At 39.2% G+C, this 18,800-nt stretch overlaps 9 protein-coding genes across 9 annotated transcripts; 5 read left to right on the top strand and 4 right to left on the bottom strand.

Annotated features, from left to right (window-relative positions):
* Positions 1-13: 13 nt before the first annotated feature.
* Positions 14-5,000, bottom strand: BBOV_III008700 (uncharacterized protein). The gene is made up of 8 exons (XM_001611946.2): positions 4,783-5,000; positions 3,701-4,263; positions 3,185-3,666; positions 3,037-3,151; positions 2,678-3,001; positions 1,619-2,644; positions 1,117-1,581; positions 14-1,082 (listed from the first exon to the last, which is right to left on the bottom strand). The coding sequence occupies exons 1-8, from the start codon at positions 4,937-4,939 to the stop codon at positions 63-65; spliced, it is 4,152 nt and encodes a 1,383-aa protein (XP_001611996.2). The 5' UTR covers positions 4,940-5,000; the 3' UTR covers positions 14-62.
* Positions 5,001-6,033: 1,033 nt separating this feature from the next.
* BBOV_III008670 (ribosomal protein L24/L26 family protein) lies at positions 6,034-7,023 on the top strand. Its single transcript, XM_001611945.2, has 3 exons — positions 6,034-6,102; positions 6,270-6,312; positions 6,612-7,023. Exons 2-3 carry the CDS (start codon positions 6,297-6,299, stop codon positions 7,007-7,009), a joined length of 414 nt encoding a protein of 137 aa, XP_001611995.1. The 5' UTR covers positions 6,034-6,102; positions 6,270-6,296; the 3' UTR covers positions 7,010-7,023.
* Positions 7,024-7,029: 6 nt separating this feature from the next.
* BBOV_III008660 (EF hand family protein) lies at positions 7,030-7,749 on the bottom strand. Its single transcript, XM_001611944.2, has 6 exons — positions 7,679-7,749; positions 7,556-7,610; positions 7,454-7,520; positions 7,393-7,419; positions 7,250-7,357; positions 7,030-7,215 (listed from the first exon to the last, which is right to left on the bottom strand). The coding sequence occupies exons 1-6, from the start codon at positions 7,729-7,731 to the stop codon at positions 7,046-7,048; spliced, it is 480 nt and encodes a 159-aa protein (XP_001611994.1). The 5' UTR covers positions 7,732-7,749; the 3' UTR covers positions 7,030-7,045.
* Positions 7,750-7,904: 155 nt separating this feature from the next.
* Positions 7,905-9,333, top strand: BBOV_III008650 (putative methionine aminopeptidase type I). Its single transcript, XM_001611943.2, has 3 exons — positions 7,905-8,051; positions 8,399-8,901; positions 8,936-9,333. The coding sequence occupies exons 1-3, from the start codon at positions 7,925-7,927 to the stop codon at positions 9,296-9,298; spliced, it is 993 nt and encodes a 330-aa protein (XP_001611993.1). The 5' UTR covers positions 7,905-7,924; the 3' UTR covers positions 9,299-9,333.
* A 212-nt stretch (positions 9,334-9,545) lies between these two features.
* BBOV_III008640 (uncharacterized protein) lies at positions 9,546-11,188 on the bottom strand. Its single transcript, XM_001611942.2, has 4 exons — positions 11,108-11,188; positions 10,915-11,073; positions 10,451-10,654; positions 9,546-10,416 (listed from the first exon to the last, which is right to left on the bottom strand). Exons 1-4 carry the CDS (start codon positions 11,123-11,125, stop codon positions 9,562-9,564), a joined length of 1,236 nt encoding a protein of 411 aa, XP_001611992.1. The 5' UTR covers positions 11,126-11,188; the 3' UTR covers positions 9,546-9,561.
* A 93-nt stretch (positions 11,189-11,281) lies between these two features.
* On the top strand, positions 11,282-12,963 carry BBOV_III008630 (Ubiquitin carboxyl-terminal hydrolase family protein). Its single transcript, XM_001611941.2, has 3 exons — positions 11,282-11,705; positions 11,739-12,693; positions 12,731-12,963. Exons 1-3 carry the CDS (start codon positions 11,364-11,366, stop codon positions 12,922-12,924), a joined length of 1,491 nt encoding a protein of 496 aa, XP_001611991.1. The 5' UTR covers positions 11,282-11,363; the 3' UTR covers positions 12,925-12,963.
* Positions 12,964-13,114: 151 nt separating this feature from the next.
* On the top strand, positions 13,115-15,185 carry BBOV_III008620 (RNA recognition motif domain containing protein). Its single transcript, XM_001611940.1, has 3 exons — positions 13,115-13,378; positions 13,415-13,486; positions 13,832-15,185. The coding sequence occupies exons 1-3, from the start codon at positions 13,168-13,170 to the stop codon at positions 14,635-14,637; spliced, it is 1,089 nt and encodes a 362-aa protein (XP_001611990.1). The 5' UTR covers positions 13,115-13,167; the 3' UTR covers positions 14,638-15,185.
* A 649-nt stretch (positions 15,186-15,834) lies between these two features.
* On the top strand, positions 15,835-17,454 carry BBOV_III008610 (uncharacterized protein). The gene is made up of 7 exons (XM_001611939.2): positions 15,835-16,085; positions 16,120-16,217; positions 16,253-16,361; positions 16,561-16,628; positions 16,673-16,752; positions 16,786-16,912; positions 16,947-17,454. The coding sequence occupies exons 1-7, from the start codon at positions 15,968-15,970 to the stop codon at positions 17,451-17,453; spliced, it is 1,107 nt and encodes a 368-aa protein (XP_001611989.2). The 5' UTR covers positions 15,835-15,967; the 3' UTR covers position 17,454.
* Positions 17,455-17,706: 252 nt separating this feature from the next.
* Positions 17,707-18,720, bottom strand: BBOV_III008600 (Der1-like family protein). The gene has a single exon (XM_001611938.2). The coding sequence runs from the start codon at positions 18,537-18,539 to the stop codon at positions 17,751-17,753; it is 789 nt and encodes a 262-aa protein (XP_001611988.1). The 5' UTR covers positions 18,540-18,720; the 3' UTR covers positions 17,707-17,750.
* Positions 18,721-18,800: the final 80 nt, after the last annotated feature.

The following is an 18,800-nucleotide window of genomic DNA, read 5'->3' as shown; positions in this document are numbered from 1 at the left end:
CAATTGGCATTTTTGGCACATATCATCGCCGGGTATATCACATAGCGTGTATCCAAATGGCTCTAACGGTTAAACAGAAATGACAAATCTTCTGAAGTCAACTTTTTCATAGATTCACCAGATGAACATATAGTGGCGTCAAATAGTATCATCTTCTTTTCCTGCAACGCAATGATACGCTCCTCGATTGTGTCCTTGCAAATAAAACGAATTGCATAGACCGGTTTGGTCTGGCCGATACGATGAGCACGCTGAATAGCCTGAAGCTCAGCAGCAGGGTTCCACCAAGGGTCCATTAAAAATATGCGATTGGCTATTTGTAAGTTGAGACCCTCACCGCCAGCATTCAGACTGATCAGCATAACCCTCAATGACGGATTTTTATTAAATTCCAGAAGAATATTGCGTCGTGATTCTATTTTAGTATTACCAACAAGAACAGCACATTCAATGTTGGCAGTCTTGAGCCTATATGCAATGAGGTCCAGCATCGAACAGTACTGAGAGAATACAATAGACTTGTCCGACGTAGTTGTTAAAACGGTGGTTAGTTCCTGGAATAATGCCTCTATCTTGGTGCTTGATTTAAACTCGCTAAGCTTGAAATGCTGCAGTATACTGTTCTTACTCACGCCAACGTTGGCAGTGCTAGTGTTTTCACTATTAGCAGCATCAGCAGTAGACGTCATCTTTACAGTAAGAGGAACATAACACACAGGGCAAGTTATACCTTTTTCACATTCATCGCCGGAGTCGACAGGTCTACATTCAATGTAGGAATTTAAGCAGTGCTTGTGAAACAAGTGCTGGCAATTAGCAGTTAAGAATTCACCAACATCTTCCAATGATTCAAAGCATAAGGCACAGACACGCTCGGATCCAGCTGCCGGAAGAGATTGGCTCACTTTAGCTTCCAATTCAGCTTTTACAGTAGGGTCTGTTGCCATAAAAGCTTTATGGGCAAGAGATGAAGGACCATAAAGAATGAGATACGGATGGTCCACAGCCTGTCGCAGACGCGTAAGTAAATCGAAGATATGAGCATAATTGTGAAGCAGAGTGTTGGCTTGGACGTAAGTGTCCTGTATTTATATGTAATCAGTGTATAATACTTACAAATTTAACATTGCATTGCTTGTATATGGCCTCGTAAAAATCACGTTCGGATTCTGATAGGCTGTCACGACGTATGGTAACGTTCATTGGAGGTAGCTTCACATCTTCAGCCTTCTGCAATTTCGTACGACGAAGCATTATGCGATCAAGGATGTCGTGATGCAGCATGTTCATCGCTACCATACCCTGGTTTTCATATCCAGATAGAAGAATTGGTCTGAGCACAAACTTATTAAAATAGACATAATGCAAGAAACGTGAGTGGCCACAGCTATCACAGTACTTGTAGTCCTCACTGGAAACCTCAATGCTAGAACATTCACAGTGTTGACTGCTGCAGAAGGTATGAGCATATGGGTACATACGCAAAAATCTAATCAGACTGAAGACATCTCCAACACGATTCTGTAAAGGCGTGCCCGTGAGACACCACCTGGTGCCATTTGAACGCAATGCCAAAATAGCCTGTAATAATGTGCTATACTCAACGATTTAAACCCACATTAGACGTCGAATTGTTCTTTGCCTTTATGTGATGTGCCTCGTCAATAACTATGCGATTCCACACCATTTCGTGCAGAGCGCTGCCCACGTACAACTTCTCCGTTGACCTCTTTTGCTTCCTCGTTTCAACTTTAGCAGATCCCTTACTTTGATGATCGTCCTTCTTTTCCGGTTTGTATTTGACAGTTTTAGATTTTTTGATAACCGTCTTTTTAGGTGGTGCTTCGTCGTCAGTATCGGAGAAAGACAATGATATATCATCAAAAATATCCGTATCACTATTGTCGTCACGGTTAAGACCGGCACTAGTAGATGCGCTATTACCAGCATTCACCTTTGTCTTTGCAACGCGAGTTGGCGTCATTAATTCAGTTTCGCCACTACTGTTGAAATCTCGCTGAACAACCACATCCGTATCGTCATCCAATATTTTAGTTTTGGATATTAAACGCCTAATACCTGCTGGTGTATCAGCCTCACTATCGCGAGAGTGGTATCCGGTGGAAGGTATAGACCTTGTTGTCACATCAGTGTCATCTAGATCAACGGTATAGTCAAAACTGGATTGACTGTCTTCGGATACGTCGTCATTTTCAATGTCGGAACCACGGCTAACGCGATCAACTTTAGACACTGTGTCTCTGTGCTCATCGCTCGACGTTGGTTTATCATCTGACTCAACCTTATGCAACTGAGCTGTTAGGTTGTTAGCGAATTGCTTCATCTTATTGACAAACAAAATAACCTTATTCATTAATTCAGGCTTACTACCATATGATTTGAGACCAAACGAAGTAAGTAGTTCCTTCAGTCTAACTACTGTGGTAGACTTAAAGAGTTCCCTGTCCAGGTTATCGGCAGATGCAAACTTTTTCAGCAGGAGTAACCTGTCCCTCGGCACAGCTGTAGGACGATGTTGGTCAACCATATCGAGAAATGCGGGTACACTAACAGTCATATAAGGTAACAATTGCTCTATCGTAGATGCCTGCAATCCATACGTTGAGAACGCATCCACGATTTCCTGAAATATATGAAACCGAAGAGATTAACTCACTTCATAAAGATTATCAGAGCTATAGTAATCAGCCAACGCATTTATATTTTTTGCGCTTACTTGTGCGATATCACTTTTAGCGAGAGTCGGTTTTTCTCCTTTATTAGAGGTAGACTTTTTTGCCGTTTCAACAGATGAAATACTGACAACACCTTGTAATTTCTGTAATTCTGGAAACAATTTAGCATGCCTGTGTAGTATCATCGTAGGAAGGTCAGTACTATGCCCATTCATTTCTCTCCGCGAATTGGATTTAGCAAATGGGCCACAGTAGTACTTTTGGTGTACAGTCAAAGTGTTAGGCAGATACATGCGACCACAGTACTGATGTCATATTATTATCCATTATGCATACATACCTGGCACGGAGTTTTGCTTTGATTCAAAACTCTCCTGAACTCGTATTCGACAATAGAATACGTTGTTAGTACCACATCGTATTCGTGCAAAACTTTAACCAGGTTCTTACGGTGTCTGAAAAATATATATCTTTAAAAAATAACTTACGGCCCATGGTACAACAACACCGAAATAAATCCATCTTCTACCTTAGTTTTAATCTCATTGTACCACTGTAAAAGTGCGGCAAGAGGCGATATAATTAGTGTTCCACCCTGAACATTCAGCATCGAAACGCCGGCGTTTTTATCATTCTTTTTACCCTTCTTCCGTTTAGATTCAGGGGGAAGCTCAGGTTTGTAGGTGACGCTACTCTGTTGGCAAGTATCACCATCAATAGGGGTATTGCATTGTGTAGATTCTTGGCTGCAATGGCTTGTATCTGCCTTTACTTCTGCAGTAGCAAGTTTATGATCAGTAACTGGTGCAGAAGTGGCAGTCGGGTTAGCTAGATCATTAGCCAAGGCTTCATTTTTAGCGACAACAAGAAGACCAATGGTTTGGATGGTCTTACCCATACCCATCTCATCGGCTAATATACCACCTCGGACAGGTCCCATTTCCTGCTGTTGCATCCATGCAACTCCATCCTTTAAATCATAACAACATTGATATAAAACATACCTTTTGGAATGGTAATAACGGTATCAACAATTGAGATGGCTGATGCACAGGTTCCAATATAGGCACTTCCTTCTCTGGTTCAACAGAATTGCAGTAGGTAACATCAAAGTTTGCATCTATTGGCTTTTTCAATAACTCAATGACAGTTTTCTTATATTTTTGCAACAAATCTGAAAAACCAAATGTCTGATTTGTTAGTATAGTTTCCAAGTCGTCAGATGGTGCACTCTCCTCCACTTCTTCGGTTTTATTTTCTATTTTAACCTCCAAAGTAGTAACATCAGCTGGAAGTGGTTTTATATCTGGTGATGTATCTTTTTTAGTGTCGCAACCTTCTTCAATCTTTAATGTGGCTTCGGTAGAATGTTGATTTTTCGTCACACCGTCAGTAGATTTTGATAGCAAGTTTAGTTCAATCAAACGGGCAAGCACATACATGCCACAATATACATGGCACCATAATGAAATATAGCCATACGGACCTCGGCAATCTTTGGTTGGAAATGCAACAATAACGTCCGTCGTACTGATTTTTCCGTAACAAATTGAACATTCTTTTATAGCTGCAACAACAATTATTAACAAAGTAATTAACTGGTGCATGATCATTCACAATAGAGATGCAATAATCTAGTATTCAAAAAAAAGAATAATAGAATAATGTAGCATATGATGATTAAAGAGGATTTTAGAAAATAATACGCAGTGAATATAAACAGCATACATAATGCATATCCAATATCTAAATGCTATGAATGCATTTTCACTGACTAAAATGATACTCTAGCTCGTAGACATCAAGTAGCGTTGCGATAAATTTATCAGCTTTACAGATACTACATATGTATTATAACATGTAATCAATAAACGACGACTAAAGGAACCATATGAATAAATCTATTATAACGCAATATAGAATGCATATTTAATATGAAAATGATAAAGAGAATAAATTATACATCCCGGTGCATCGTTGTTTAACATTATTGAAATTAAATACAAATATGTTGTTAATATGTATAGAAGGAGACGTCTTCAACAATCAACACATCAATATTCGATCATTCATATGTAAAACGTACATTTTTTTGCCATGCGTATTGCACACGTATATGGAAGAATTTGATCTTTTCTATCATCGCTGAAATACGTGATAGTACTCGCAGCCATCCATTCGCGAGAATACGTGTCATAAAGGCAACCGTAATATATAGCTCGGTTGTTGCCTTGAGTTGCCATTGTATATCTGGATTCTATTATTGTTATGTGTTATATAAAATAGTTAATATAAATTGTAATGTAGCCATGGTAGTATCTTGTTTAAAAAATAATTAGACAGCAAAAAATGTTATATTAATATACACATTTGTAAAAAAATATGTTATATGGTTAAAGAAAACGAGGTGTTGGCGTAGGCAAGATGGCCGAGTGGTCTAAGGCGCAGCGTTTAGGCCGCTGTCAGTAATGGCGTGGGTTCGAACCCCACTCTTGTCACCATTTTGACAAAGTTTTACAACATTTATCATGTTCATATTAAGTTATATTAAATTTTTTGCGAAAACAGTTCATCTAAATAATTATCATTAAATAACATGTTTAATATGAAGTTTCTACAATATCAATATGATGGAAATATTTAGCCTGTAATTAAGGACAAGATGGCCGAGTGGTCTAAGGCGCAACGTTAAGGCCGTTGTCAGTAATGGCGTGGGTTCGAACCCCACTCTTGTCACCATCTTTTACGTAATTAGACACAAAACTGTGGTATATTATTCAGGAAGATATCATTTTATGCTTAATTGTAAGGGTGTTTGGGCACGTGTTTTAGTTTTGCAATGTATGTATATACTATGTGTTAAGTATGAATATTCTATCAGATTCTTCATTTAAAAAATGAAATTGTTTCTATTTGTATCATCTAATGTTGTAAATATGTGTTATATTATTTGTGAGAACCAGAAAATTCATGTGTACGGCATATCTACTGTATGCAATAACTCTGCCTGTTCATCATTATTAGTAGCCAACTAAGTTACCATTAAAGACCCCAATTTATATTTACTTCTTCCAATATCAATGAATTTCATTAACGTTTATTACGAACAATGTGTGCCTAGCATTGTCAGATTTCGTCTACTTATATGATGCTACGTTATGATCAGTATCAGGTATACTCTGGCAGACGTATTGCTTGTATATAAAAATAATGATACATCAAAATATCAATCTCTAATAATTTGTCTGATAGTCGTTCTGTTTTCGAAAATATTGCTACACGTGTTGGACCACCCCATACCTCCAAACGACGATTGAAACAAGGCTTTAAACATAATAATTGCACATTAATATATCAATCGTGTCCGTATAATACGCGGTGCGATCCATTAACATCGGATTGTAAGGTAGGTGTTGCGGTATTTCATAATTTACCCACTTACGTGGTTCGCTTGACAAGATCACGTCGCTTTAACTCACTTTAAACTCATGCTACCGTATTAGTGTTGCAATATTTCGTTTTATCGTTACATATTCACCGTTATTTATGGTTGTTTTTTCATTATTTACCCAGGTTTCGGATTATTCCACTATCGTCGAGATGAAGTTCAGCAAGAGTAGGTCATTCTGCATCCCTTATGTTGCTGGTTGATATGTCATATGTTTATTCGATTGACATTTTTGCTTTGATGTGTATGAATATCAGCTTGAGGCAATGTTTGCGATCCCTAACGACAGGATCCACATGTCCTACACCCCGGTTTATTGGTTTTATAGAGTATATAGCTTTCTTCTTTTTAGTTCTGTTGTATGATTGATATTGTACGATTATAAACATGTTGTTACTGTTAATGTATTTTGACGTTCGGCTTGATTCATAATCATGATTTTATGATTCCGTTCTAATGTAGTGCAGCCGTATCGTCTAGTCGCAGGAAGTCGCGCAAGGCTCACTTCAACGCTCCTTCCGGTAAGAGGCGTTTGATTATGAGCGCTCCTCTTTCCAAGGAGTTGCGCCAGAAGTACAAAGTACGCTCCATGCCCATTCGCAAAGATGACTCTGTAATGGTCGTTCGTGGTCACTTCCACGACCGTGAGGGCAAGGTGACCCAAGTGTACCGCAAGAAGTGGAAGATTTACATTGAGCGTATTACCACTGACAAAACCACTGGTGAGAGTGTACAAGTGGGCATTCACCCAAGCAACGTTATCATAACTAAGCTCCGTATGGACAAGGACCGCCACCGCATTTTGGAACGCAAGAGCCAGGCCAACAACAAGTCTAAATACACCGAGTCTGATGTTAAGGCCTAAGCCTTTGTTTCGTTGCCACGTGCAAAAACGTTCTCTCTATAATATTGGGAACATGCGATATATTTCCTCCGTGAAGGTAGTATAGTCGATTCGTTTTGTATTTTGAGGTATATTAAGCAACTCAAAGAGATGGTCTACCTCCCCCCTTGAGAGCTTCTCTCCCCTAGTGGTTAGCAGCTGTATCAACTCCTGGGTCTCGATGTAGCCTGCAATGATTTACAATTTTCAGATTATACGTACCTGAATTATCGCGATCAAATAACATCAGAGCTTCTCTGACTGCACGTTCATTTGGCGGCAAGGCAAAGGCTTCCAAAAAGGTATTGATGAAGCATTCAAAGTCAATACCTTAAGAGCTATTAGTGAATATAGCTGCAACATACCTTCCGTAGGAGCATCCGTAAAAGCCTCTGAATCTATATATAACAATGCAAACAAAACTACCTTCCACTATGGTATTAAGCTTTGCTTCTGTCACAGTCTGTCCAAGTGACCTATATAGAAGCTTGAACTGTACACGGTAAATTGTACATCAGCTTAACACACCTCATCCTTGTTTATATGCCCATCTCCATTGCCATCCACAAGTTTGAAGTGGTTGCTGTAGCGCTATGTATCAACGATTCCGTTCCAGCCCAGATGAAATGTGTAAAGGGCCTACACACTTACTCGAGCATATCCAATTGCGCCGGAGTAAGACGCAAATGTGGCCTTTTTGCCATGTTTTATAAGTATATCATATATAGATTACGTAAAAACTGAATACCAAGTAGATCGGCAACAACCCATTGCCTCGTCCATGGGGGATTACATGTTATTTAAAGCCCTGTGGAATCACATCGGAAACAATATAATGGATCATTCTACACCCATATGATTATCATACGAGCTAGGGATCTTTCATAACTTGTCATAATGGTGTTTTATAAGTCCTTATACAGATGTTCTGTACTATCGCCTAAACTGATACTTGAGAAGACTCCACTTGGGAAATACCTATCTCGAAGCAAAAAACTAGGTGAAAGGCAACTTTTACGCTACGGTAAGCATTGCAGTTCTATGAAGGTTGTAGGAAGTATCTAAATATTCATATAATATACGTCTATATGTATACAGATTATAAGTACTGTATACCAGAATCATATTACTCACATAGTATAGCATAGATATATTTATGCGCTCGTAAATTACGATTTATGATATATTGTGCCATCGTTGAATACCCATATTCGCATAACCATTGTGGGATTAATATATCTGTTGTAATGTGGTTGAATATATATGTTTCTGATAACGGTCGAAGAAGTGTCACATTTTAGTAGAGTTGCTATCACATAACTACTTGACTTATCAACCGATCCATATATGCTCAATATTTATCTTCCATAGGAGAGTTCCAAGTTTTACCATCGCATCATATTCCATCGCACATAGCACTGCCACCATACGCTTCCATTCGAGACCCATCTGAGTTGCGTGCATATTACAACAAGGCATGCACATTTGCCGAGGTGAAGTCTCAATCGCAAATTGCGTTGATGCGTGCTGCGGCTAAAATAGCTGCAGGATGCCTTAAGCACTGTATCAACATTACTAAAGAAGGCGTCACTGCCGAAGACATTGATCGGGAAGGACACGAGTACATAGTATCGCAGGGCTCTTACCCAGCTGGTGTGGGATTTCATGGGTTTCCTAAAGCTATATGCATTTCCATAAACGAAGTGGCTTGTCACGGTATTCCTAATACGCGACCGTTTCAACGTGGTGACATCGTATCTTACGATTGCACAGTGTTCCACGGCGGAGTATATGGTGACTGTGCAGGCACAATAATCGTTGGCGACGATTCGGCCACTGATGCATCAGGAAGTTTGCTTGTTCGTATTGCTAAAGTATGTTTCTTGAATTATCTGTTATGATTCATAGGAATGTGTCGATAAAGCTATCGCCTCGGTAGCACCGGGGGTTGAGTTTTCAAAACTAGCTGAAATAGTCACTGAACACGCATCCAAAAATAGTTTGGGTGTTATAAAAGAGTTCGGAGGCCACTTTATTGGCGATATGATGCATATGCCTCCAATGGTTCAATTTTGTCATCCTAGCACAACTAGGGGGCAAATGGAATCTGGACAAATATTCACCATTGAGCCCATAATATGCGAAGGAAACCCTGAAATATACACCTGGCGTGATGGCTGGACTATTGCAACATGTGATGGCGGTCGTTGTGCTCAGTTTGAACATACAGTTCTGGTTACTGATACTGGTTGTGAAATACTAACCCAATGACTTTAAATATAATCAACAATTTACTAATGCTTGATTGTCGGATGTTATCCATGTGGCACATGCAATAGTAGTATCATAGCGATTGTATAACATAAGTTTACATCGTCTTTTAAACAGATATTCAGATTAGAATATTCTACCACTATATGAATAGCGGTTTGTGGGAACAACAGTATAATTACAACATATAGCTAGAATCGTCACTAGACATGTTACATAGGCTATTATACATCTAATGAATGCATATATATGAAAAATAAGCATCATTCAACATCGGGTTCATCATCAGACCCTTGGGATGCATTGTCATCCCCCTGGGAATTTTCATGTTTTATACCTATAAGTTCATCTTTTCTTTGTCGCTTAGAAAAAGTATTATCGTAGGCATCATCATCATCATCGCTGTCACTATCATCTTGTGATGGTTTCAACACTGATTCCTTAACATCCATAATTCTATAGAAAGGCGATTTCTTAAAGTAAACCCATTCATTACTTGTGGTATTACTATCTGAATTTACTAGTCTCAATTCTACAGGGTTATCGTCAGAGATGTAGTCGTAGGCTATCCAGCTCCACAACTCTTGCTCAGAGTTGGGGCCGTAGACCTCACTTTTGTTTTTTATCCATCTGAACTCGTACATACTATTCTTCCTGCCACTTTTGTTCCATACGTTGTATAGTGCGGTTTGAATCTCCTCTTTTTTCATATAGTAAACATTTTGCCACATAACCGTTAGTACGTGCGAAAGGTCTGATACATCCATTTTATTGAGTTGCAATGTAATTTGATCATTGATTTCCGATGAATTGTCTTTTGGTTCACCATTGGGCTTCATTTCACCTCTTTGAGTAACATGTGGATCCGACGTATCCGTAACGTCTTCCGCCCCCGACACTCTTGCAGACCTTCCTTTCCTAAATCCTGGCAATATGTGTTTCTTTTGATTATACGTCTTTATTTTCAGTGCATCAATGGGCGTTTCACCCGGTTCAAGCAAATTTATCAGTCTTTTGATCACATCAATCATTGGTGTAGATTCCAATATCTTGATTAAATCAGGTCGGCCTTCAGCGACTCTAAGGGGCCTTTTTTGATAGAAATCACTATACATTCCCTGCTCAATATATTCAGAAAACGTTTTGTCCTACCTTACTCGTGAGTTGACTTTGTTCTTCCAAAGAGGTTATCCATGGGTCTTCGCCTTCATCACGATTCAGCGATCTGTTGGTTGATGTCATCTTCCTATCACGTTCAACATAGGTACCATCATCGTCAAATGCGCCTTCTGCCATTTCTCGGCGCATATTAAATGGTTCAATCGGTATATGGTCCGGTATATTTTCGTCATTATTCTGTAGTTGATCTTAATTTTCCGTGTACATGATATGAACTAATAAATACCAAGTGGAACATATACAAACAGCTGTAGTGTTTCTAAAGACAAATAATTTGTATAGTACATTCAACACCATTGTTGTATACAGGGCTAAGAATGGAACAAATATGGATGCCAATATGCACCAAGTTTTTACAGTATTTACAGTATAACCAAATATAATGGCCAATCCAACAAGGACGACACGAATCTCGATATATTCTTCTCATAACTTACCTCTGTGTCAATTCCATATTGATAATCCTTTTGATCAACTGCGTCTTCACTAGCAAAGTAGGCTCCATCTTGTAAGCCTTCCGCGTCTATTGATGTGAGTTCAACATCTTCTTTGATTCCTAGGCGTTTAAGCCGACGTTTGTCCTTGATTTTATGGATCTATATGATAATATCTTCCATAATATACACATACCTCATGAGGTAAATACATTTTTGAGCTTTAATATTAAAGTTACAAAAATCAGTCGAGTTCTTGTTGTGATTTCAGAACCATTCAACACTATGTTTTTAACATTTTCACGTATGTGTATTCAGTGTACGTAGCTGGGAGTACGACACACATCAACATCCATTACACCCCCTTCGAGACATAATTGGTTTCTCCGTGATTATTTAGTTATTTATGTTGAGTGTATTGAGGTATACAGGCGCGACATTGCTGTAGCAGGATGGGTGAGGGTGACGATATAGTCCGAGTGACGGTAAAATGGATGGGCAAGCAGTTTAACGATCTTGAGCTAAATCTTAGTGAGTCATTGGAGTTGTTTCGTGTACAGCTCTTTTCTCTTACGGGTGTACCGCCTGAACGTCAGAAGCTTATGTTTAAAGGGCTTCTGTCCGATAGCATTGATCTCCGTAACACTGGTATTTGCAATGGTTCTAAGATTATGATGATCGGCAATCCTGAAAAGGTTGTAGAAAATGAAGCTCCCGTACGCTTTTACGAGTTTATGACACCTCAGGAGAAATCTGAGTTCCTCTCGGCTAATAAGACACGAAGACTACCTTGTGTAAGTTATTGTTTGATGATACATATTATGCAGGGTATAATGAACTTGGGTAATACTTGCTATTTTAACTCTGTTTTTCAGTTTTTGCTTCCTGTATCTGAATTATGGGAATCCGTAGATCTGCTACGTGCTAAAGACGCTACTGACTCTGACCAAGATCAATATAAACTTGCTCTTTCATTGGCTGAGATGCGTCATCAGTTACCAAAATCAATTTCTAAATATGTTCCTTTAGCACAGGTACAGCTGCTTCGTAAGGTGAATCCTCTCTTTAGCCGCACTGACGAGAAGACGGGGCTTTATATGCAGCAAGACGCTGAGGAATGCTTAAGTTGCATTCTAAGTTGCATCAATGGTTTGAGCGATTCTAAATTAACCGATGATTACTTTGGTTATACTCTATCAACTGTTATTCGTAGGAAAGACACCCCTGACGGTGTGGCAGCACCTCCCGTTGGTGACACATTAAAGGAGCGCAGCATAAAGTTGAATTGTTATATGGGCACTCAGCTGACTTCTGTATCTACACTTATGGATGGTATAGCATTGTCGCTGAATGAAGAATTGACGAAATTCAGTTCTGAGGCGGGCTGCGACGTGATTCATGAGAAAGTTTCGAGGATTTCTGAGCTTCCCAAGTACCTTATTGTACACTTGGTTCGTTTTGAGTGGAAGCAAGAGAGTGACGTATCAAAGACCAATGCAGTGAAAGCAAAGGTGTGCCGTCGCGTCAACTTTGAGCGCGAGCTTGACATAACATCCATATGTTCTGAGGAGATTAAACCGTTAGTTCTCGCTGGCAATGCTATGGCAATGCGTAAGGACTTTAACCTAGAGCCATCTGGTGAGCACGAATCTTTTCAGGGTTACGAGTTGTACCCGGGAAAATATGCCACTGGTAAATACCAGCTTGAAGCTATTGTAACTCACCAGGGCAGAAGTGCTGATGGAGGGCATTATGTTTGCTGGGCTAAGGATCCGCGGGAGGGTAAGTGGCATTACGTCTGTTGTATCATTTTTTACAGACACAGAGGGCAGCAATGACAAGAATGATCAGTGGTTGATGTTCGACGACGACAAAGTCACTGAATACCGTTGGGGTAATTTCGATCTCTGCGGTGGCAGAGGTGACTTTCACATCGCAGTTTTGCTGCTCTATAAAGCGCAGTACGTCAGCATAGAGAAGGAGCCTTCAGTTGAGGGTGCTCCAGAGGCTTGAGATGCCCTCGCGACACTTCGCGTCGGCAGCGTGCCACTTGCCTCTCTGCAGGATAATTTCAGACTCCATAATTTCATTTAAAACATTAGGTTGATTTAAATTTATCGATAATTCAACTATGTATCGGCATAGCGCGCTCTCTGTAGGGTGTGGGTTACCCTGCTCGGCGGCTAATGTTCAGTTGCAGTGTTTCCGAGAAGGAACGCTGCATGGTTTTGAAGGAATTTATCTCACCGTTTTAACATGTCTACCGAGGGTGAATACATTACCGAACCGGTGGCGGAGGCTGTTGAGCCAGTTACAGCAGAGGCGGGGGAGGAGGCAGTAACGGAAAACGTATCGGCTCCTATATCAGCTTCTGAAAATTCGCATGATGTAGAATCGCCAAATGTGGAGCAGAGCTCTGGAGAGGCTGATAACGGAGGTGACACAGCGGAGCATTCTACATATAAAGGTATAAGCATTGTTCTTGTATATTCACTGCCATTAGGTCCTGAGGGCACAAGTCCTCAAGAGAGACTTAAGTTTTTCGTTGGAGGCTTGCATCCAACTGTGGATGAGGGTATGTTCAATATTCGTGTTGTGTTACCTGTAATAACATGGCATGTCTCTTGCCGTTTGTCTGTAATCTTTATATGTTCATTAAGTAGTTCAAGATTTGCTATATTAATTTAGTTTATATATGTAGGAGAATATGCACTATATGGCTATTATTCTTACTCTTCATGATAGTTACGCTGTTTCATCTTGAGTTCTGCTATGCCCTTTACAATGGTATTGCAAACCTGATCTCAAAGATACTACATGTTATATATATATATATACATTGAAACGATGGATTCTCGATGTTATTAATCTTGCATTTTATTCATGTTGAAATTAATTTGTCAAACTAACTTTTTCGTAGGCATGTTAACCGAACACTTTATGAAGTATGGCAGGGTGATAACAGCTCAGGTTATGCGTGACTACAACTCCGGTAGGAGTAGGGGCTTTGGTTTCGTCACGCTATATGTTCAGGAAAACACAGAGAATCTATTTTCTGATGAGCACAATGTCAACGGCAAGCATGTGGATGTTCGGCGTATGCAGAATGACGCCGCTTCAAACATGAAGCGAAAGATATTTGTCGGAGGTCTTCCAAAGTCTTTAAGTGAGCAGATGTTAAAAACATTCTTTGAACGTTTTGGTGCTGTTGAGAAGGTCACCATCATGCGTCAATACGATGGCAGCTCACGTGGTTTCGGTTTTGTTATTTTTGCCGTTGACGGTGCTGTTGAGAAGGTCCTTGAGTCCCCCAGTCACTTTGTTTACGGTTCAAAAGTGGACGTCCGTGCTGCTGAATCACGTAGTAAACAGGCGGCAGCAAGGCTTGAAAATCAATACAAAAATATGATGAGGCACGGTTACAATGCCGATTATGGTACAGACCGTACTATGGCTTTACAATCTCCATACGGCAATGCGCCCAAAGTGGCACCTACTTCTATGCCTTCGCCGGTTGTGCCTTATGACGCTCAGTATTACCAGCAGCAGTTGCTGTATCAGCAGTATGCTTTGCAATCCCAGTATGCTTACTATGCGCAGCAGTCAGGATCAGGTTCTGGGACCACAGACCCTTCTCGCTATGTCACTCAACGCCCAAATACCTTTGGTCAGCAGCCTAATAGTCAAAACAATATAGCTCGCATGTATCGATCGAAGCCATACTGAAATACTCGTCGACTTGCTATATTTATAGCACTATCTTGTTACTTCTTGACAAGAGCAACTACGATACGATTATGTATAGTACGGATGGCAATAATACAAATTGTCTTTGGATATCGGACGCTAATACCCTATAGATCTACGTTTATGCTTTTGTAGATGATGCACTCCGATATTAGATGGATATTTTAGGTTATTATAGATGTGGTATAGGGGTGCCCGTTTTCTTTAAGAGTGTATTTAGGTATGGTATGTAATAGTTGTCGTCGTATCTAGACTTCAGTTATTAAGCGGTTTCCGAGGTATATGTAGTCAAAGTTTAGATGCTGTTGTTAGAATTGTAGCGTTATTCTAGGTGAAGCCATGCACATTTTCTGCCGTGACTGTAGCAAACACGCTTCACTGGTATTGTTATTTACGCTGGTAAGATCATTACTTAACGTGTTTGTATTCTATTGTGATGCAAATTGTTTCAGCTGTTAACTGCCTGTATTAAGGAGGTTGTAATGTAATACACAGAATGGCATCGCTAGATATTGAGAATGTTACTACGAAGTGTTATTTTCTTTAGGTTATTATGGTATGATATTGGTTGTTGTTTAGGAGCTATTTAGAAACTCTTATAAAAAATCCAAGATATATTAAATCGATTGTCTGATTAATACGTCTATGCAATGTAGTACGTTATGTTGAGATATTGAAGATTACACTTATATCCTAAAACATAATTCGTTAACTTTTTCCTTTTGTATTATATATGAACAATATACATAACTGTACACAATGCAAGTAACTTTAACATCTATTTCCTATTGTACGGCGCAATAATTTTGAGATAAATCATCATTCTCATTTTGGCAATTGCATATGTGATCAATAAACGACCAAGTTTTCACCGATATAAAATCATAGAACGCCACAAATATAATGTGATTTATCGCCTTAAGTAATTATAACGGCATATTTAAAGCCTATTAGTACAACAGTGCTTCATGCCATAAGCAAGTGCATATACTTATGCAGCATCAATTCACTGTAGAGGCTCAATGGGATGGCTACTAATCATTTTTTCGCTGTTTTATTATTCCAAAAAATGGAACAACGTCGTATTGTCGATTAGTCCTATTTTAGCTCTGGTGCTCCCTGATGCTGCTACAGGTGCTGAGAATGCCACCTTTAGTACGATCATCATACTACACATTTTCACAAGAGCCACTCAAATGTATACACATTAAATGTAGTTATTATTATATGTAACCATGAATGGTTTCTAGTTCGGAGTTTGCAAAAAAGTTATTGCATTAACGTAGTTGCACCGTTGACATTATTCCTGATGTCGACTGTTTTTAAATATCGGCCTTCATTGCTTTACACATCGGTACTTTGGGATTCAATAAATCCCATAAGAAGATGTGTAAGTGGTATTCGTGTTCGCCGTTACCATACAATGTGTAAGTATTTTTGAATGGTTGTAGATTCCTGTAGGCCACGATTACAGTTGCACGGATGGCGGTAACAATAGGAATGGTTTCACTAGTTGGTTCCAACGTGCTGGTTTCTTCATGTCAACACGAAGTTCTTCGGTGAGTTACTTATATTTCTTTACGGAATCTACCAGGAGGGTGAAGTATCTCGTCAAGTAGAAGCCCATATTATCGCGAATAGTATAAATATTGATTCTTTAGTGAAAGCACTAACTGCTATAGATGCTGTTATTGAGATGCGAGGTGGGTTTCTGTTTCATTAGATGAGCAGATTTATTATCACTTTGTACAAAGTAGTATCGGTGATCTATTGTGATTTGTTGTTTATGCTCTTTAAAATTTTATTAATTCAACCAATACATCAGCCATGTTATACATCAATTAGCACATTATATATACATATATACCCCAAAACCATTCATTCACTAACATTATGTAACAGAAGATGTCGCACTAATACATTCATGCGAAACTCTTGAACACAGATCTGGTTTAGTATTGGTCAGCAAGGTATGTATATAAGAATTAACCTTTGTTTTTCAAGCTTTTGTTAGAATGGATCAATAGTTCTATGGCACTCGGCAACAGCAGCATTTGGGCGATACCGTGAAATGCTAGAACGTTTTATCCAGGAGTAGGTTTACAATCGTGTATATAATCTGTTTAGACCATTAAATATGCGTCCTGAGATTGTTACCGATTTTAGTGAGCATATAAATGTGTCATGTGACGGCACCAGTATTCTACCCAGGTCAATCCCACAAAAACACCTAGATTCGTCTGTTGATACACAGGTATTTTCAAAAAGCCTTCTTCCATGTTACAAAGGTTGCGGTATCTATGGCATTGATGACAGCTGTTAAGCTAAATAGTGTTGAATATGAAATTCGCCAAAAGATTATGGTTAACAACGGCATATTAGAGCAGCTGCGATGTGATCTATCAGGTCGCAATTTGGACCGATTAACAAAGCGTTTGTTTGAGTTTCAGGCGTACGCTCACGGTATGCGCTATAGGCTCAACCTAGAGCAAGATCTTCTTGACATACCAAACAGCCTATGGGATTCCGAACAACTTCGCTCATTATTTGCTGATATCCAGGGCTTATTTGCAGTATCATCCCGGCTTGAAAAGCTAAACCACCGTATATCATGGGAGCTTGAATCATTGGACTCGCATTCTGAGTACGCTCGTCATCAGCACGCATCACGGTTAGAGAAGATTATCATATGCCTTATAACAGTAGAGATCGTTCTTGGTCTTGGTCATATAGCATTTAATCCGTCAAGACGTCGGGAAAAGAATTCCGATAAATCAGATCAAAAGGCGCTTTAACGGCGTGACATAGATTCAATATATGTGGTCGTTACACAATCTTTTATACATATTTCAAACACTGGAAGTATCTTCGCCAGTATTCAACAGTTGTGGCCAATGTTAATACCCGGCTGTTCCGCAATAGCATAACCTTGGAATTCAGATACATAGAAATTATTTGGAAACCCAGCTATTTGTGTGTACTTGTGTATTCATTGACATTGATATTACACCTAAATAAATTTTCGACATCCGATAAGAGCGTTGACGCCGGCCTAGAAAGTTATGTACGCTGGTTTTATAAGTTAAAACATATCACAGTGTACCCAAACGCACACCTCTACCAGTAAATGGAATACGTATTGGTCTTTGCCGATATAGATTATAAGGTCCTGAGAATGGTCTCTGTCCCATATTTAGGCCAGCATACTCATACATCGCATCAAGTCTTCCGGCGATGTAGTCTATCCAGTGAGGGGTTTTCGATACGTAATTTTTGTATCCCATAGTTGGCAAAACTTCCCTTATAAGGTAATATATGTGGCCGGCAATCATACCGATAATGTTAATTATCATGGGAGCGCCCATGATGAAGTTGAGAAAAAGCATAGCATAAGGCAACTGATATGCTTTAACCGTGAATACATATATCGACACCGAGTTCCACATGTCGCGTTTTGACCAGTAGTATAATATTGAAAACATCAGCGCATCATTAAGAAATGGGAATCCTGAAGGCCAGTAGAAGATTAGGCTGATCAGACAGATCAACACTACCTCTATCAAAATGAAATATAGATACGAGCCGACTGAACTACTGAATACTGGGTTCCTCTCTAGTGTAGTAGAGAATTGTGAGAACATATACGCTTGAATAACCCACCTAAATGAGAACTGACCTGCATATAGACATGCCAATAATATTCGGTGTACACCATATGTTTTACGAATAATTTGCCAATCAAGTACAATACTTTGTAAAGATATGATCTTAAATGTAGTAAACAACGTCAGAATGAACATTGATGTTATTATAGTTTTGGTGACTTTGGGCAAGGATGCATACCAAGCCTCCGGTCCTTGTCCATCCATCGTGTTCCACATTTAACATTTAAAATAGTATCCTATTAGAATGAGAGATACACACAAGCTTTATAAACCAGCCATTAAGCTAATATTACTTCGTCAATCCACAGTGTGCCTGGAGCTATTGTATATATTTTGGCAATAAATATAGATAAAACAATATTATTATGCTGTACAGCTTGTTAAATATGACATATTTATAAAAATGAAGCAATATCTGGGCAACAACATACAATGTGCTAGGGCAGTTTCATCTTTGTGTATGCGTCAGGCAGTTAG

The sequence above is a fragment of the Babesia bovis genome, chromosome 3, assembly GCF_000165395.2.
Source record: "Babesia bovis T2Bo chromosome 3, whole genome shotgun sequence".
In the NCBI taxonomy this organism is placed as follows: domain Eukaryota; phylum Apicomplexa; class Aconoidasida; order Piroplasmida; family Babesiidae; genus Babesia; species Babesia bovis.
Note: the sequence above shows the minus strand (reverse complement) of the source record. Positions and strands in the feature narration are given on the sequence as shown.

Coding starts and splice junctions, on each gene's coding strand:
- BBOV_III008700 (XM_001611946.2), bottom strand. CDS start 4,939: ATGGCAACTCAAGGCAACAACCGAGCTATATATTACGGTTGCCTTTAT. Junction 4,264..4,782: donor AATACGCATGGCAAAAAAAT/GTACGTTTTACA, acceptor TTGTTGTTGCAG/CTATAAAAGAATGTTCAATT. Junction 1,582..1,618: donor AGAACAATTCGACGTCTAAT/GTGGGTTTAAAT, acceptor ACATTATTACAG/GCTATTTTGGCATTGCGTTC.
- BBOV_III008660 (XM_001611944.2), bottom strand. CDS start 7,731: ATGGCAAAAAGGCCACATTTGCGTCTTACTCCGGCGCAATTGGATATG. Junction 7,521..7,555: donor GGCATATAAACAAGGATGAG/GTGTGTTAAGCT, acceptor TACCGTGTACAG/TTCAAGCTTCTATATAGGTC. Junction 7,358..7,392: donor TACGGATGCTCCTACGGAAG/GTATGTTGCAGC, acceptor ATAGCTCTTAAG/GTATTGACTTTGAATGCTTC.
- BBOV_III008650 (XM_001611943.2), top strand. CDS start 7,925: ATGGTGTTTTATAAGTCCTTATACAGATGTTCTGTACTATCGCCTAAA. Junction 8,052..8,398: donor AAGGCAACTTTTACGCTACG/GTAAGCATTGCA, acceptor TATCTTCCATAG/GAGAGTTCCAAGTTTTACCA. Junction 8,902..8,935: donor TGCTTGTTCGTATTGCTAAA/GTATGTTTCTTG, acceptor TATGATTCATAG/GAATGTGTCGATAAAGCTAT.
- BBOV_III008640 (XM_001611942.2), bottom strand. Junction 10,655..10,914: donor AATATGGAATTGACACAGAG/GTAAGTTATGAG, acceptor GATCAACTACAG/AATAATGACGAAAATATACC. Junction 10,417..10,450: donor AAAGTCAACTCACGAGTAAG/GTAGGACAAAAC, acceptor TATATTGAGCAG/GGAATGTATAGTGATTTCTA.
- BBOV_III008630 (XM_001611941.2), top strand. CDS start 11,364: ATGGGTGAGGGTGACGATATAGTCCGAGTGACGGTAAAATGGATGGGC. Junction 11,706..11,738: donor AGACACGAAGACTACCTTGT/GTAAGTTATTGT, acceptor CATATTATGCAG/GGTATAATGAACTTGGGTAA. Junction 12,694..12,730: donor GGCTAAGGATCCGCGGGAGG/GTAAGTGGCATT, acceptor CATTTTTTACAG/ACACAGAGGGCAGCAATGAC.
- BBOV_III008620 (XM_001611940.1), top strand. CDS start 13,168: ATGTCTACCGAGGGTGAATACATTACCGAACCGGTGGCGGAGGCTGTT. Junction 13,379..13,414: donor GGAGCATTCTACATATAAAG/GTATAAGCATTG, acceptor CACTGCCATTAG/GTCCTGAGGGCACAAGTCCT. Junction 13,487..13,831: donor GCATCCAACTGTGGATGAGG/GTATGTTCAATA, acceptor ACTTTTTCGTAG/GCATGTTAACCGAACACTTT.
- BBOV_III008610 (XM_001611939.2), top strand. CDS start 15,968: ATGTCGACTGTTTTTAAATATCGGCCTTCATTGCTTTACACATCGGTA. Junction 16,086..16,119: donor TCGCCGTTACCATACAATGT/GTAAGTATTTTT, acceptor AGATTCCTGTAG/GCCACGATTACAGTTGCACG. Junction 16,218..16,252: donor TGTCAACACGAAGTTCTTCG/GTGAGTTACTTA, acceptor GGAATCTACCAG/GAGGGTGAAGTATCTCGTCA.
- BBOV_III008600 (XM_001611938.2), bottom strand. CDS start 18,539: ATGTGGAACACGATGGATGGACAAGGACCGGAGGCTTGGTATGCATCC.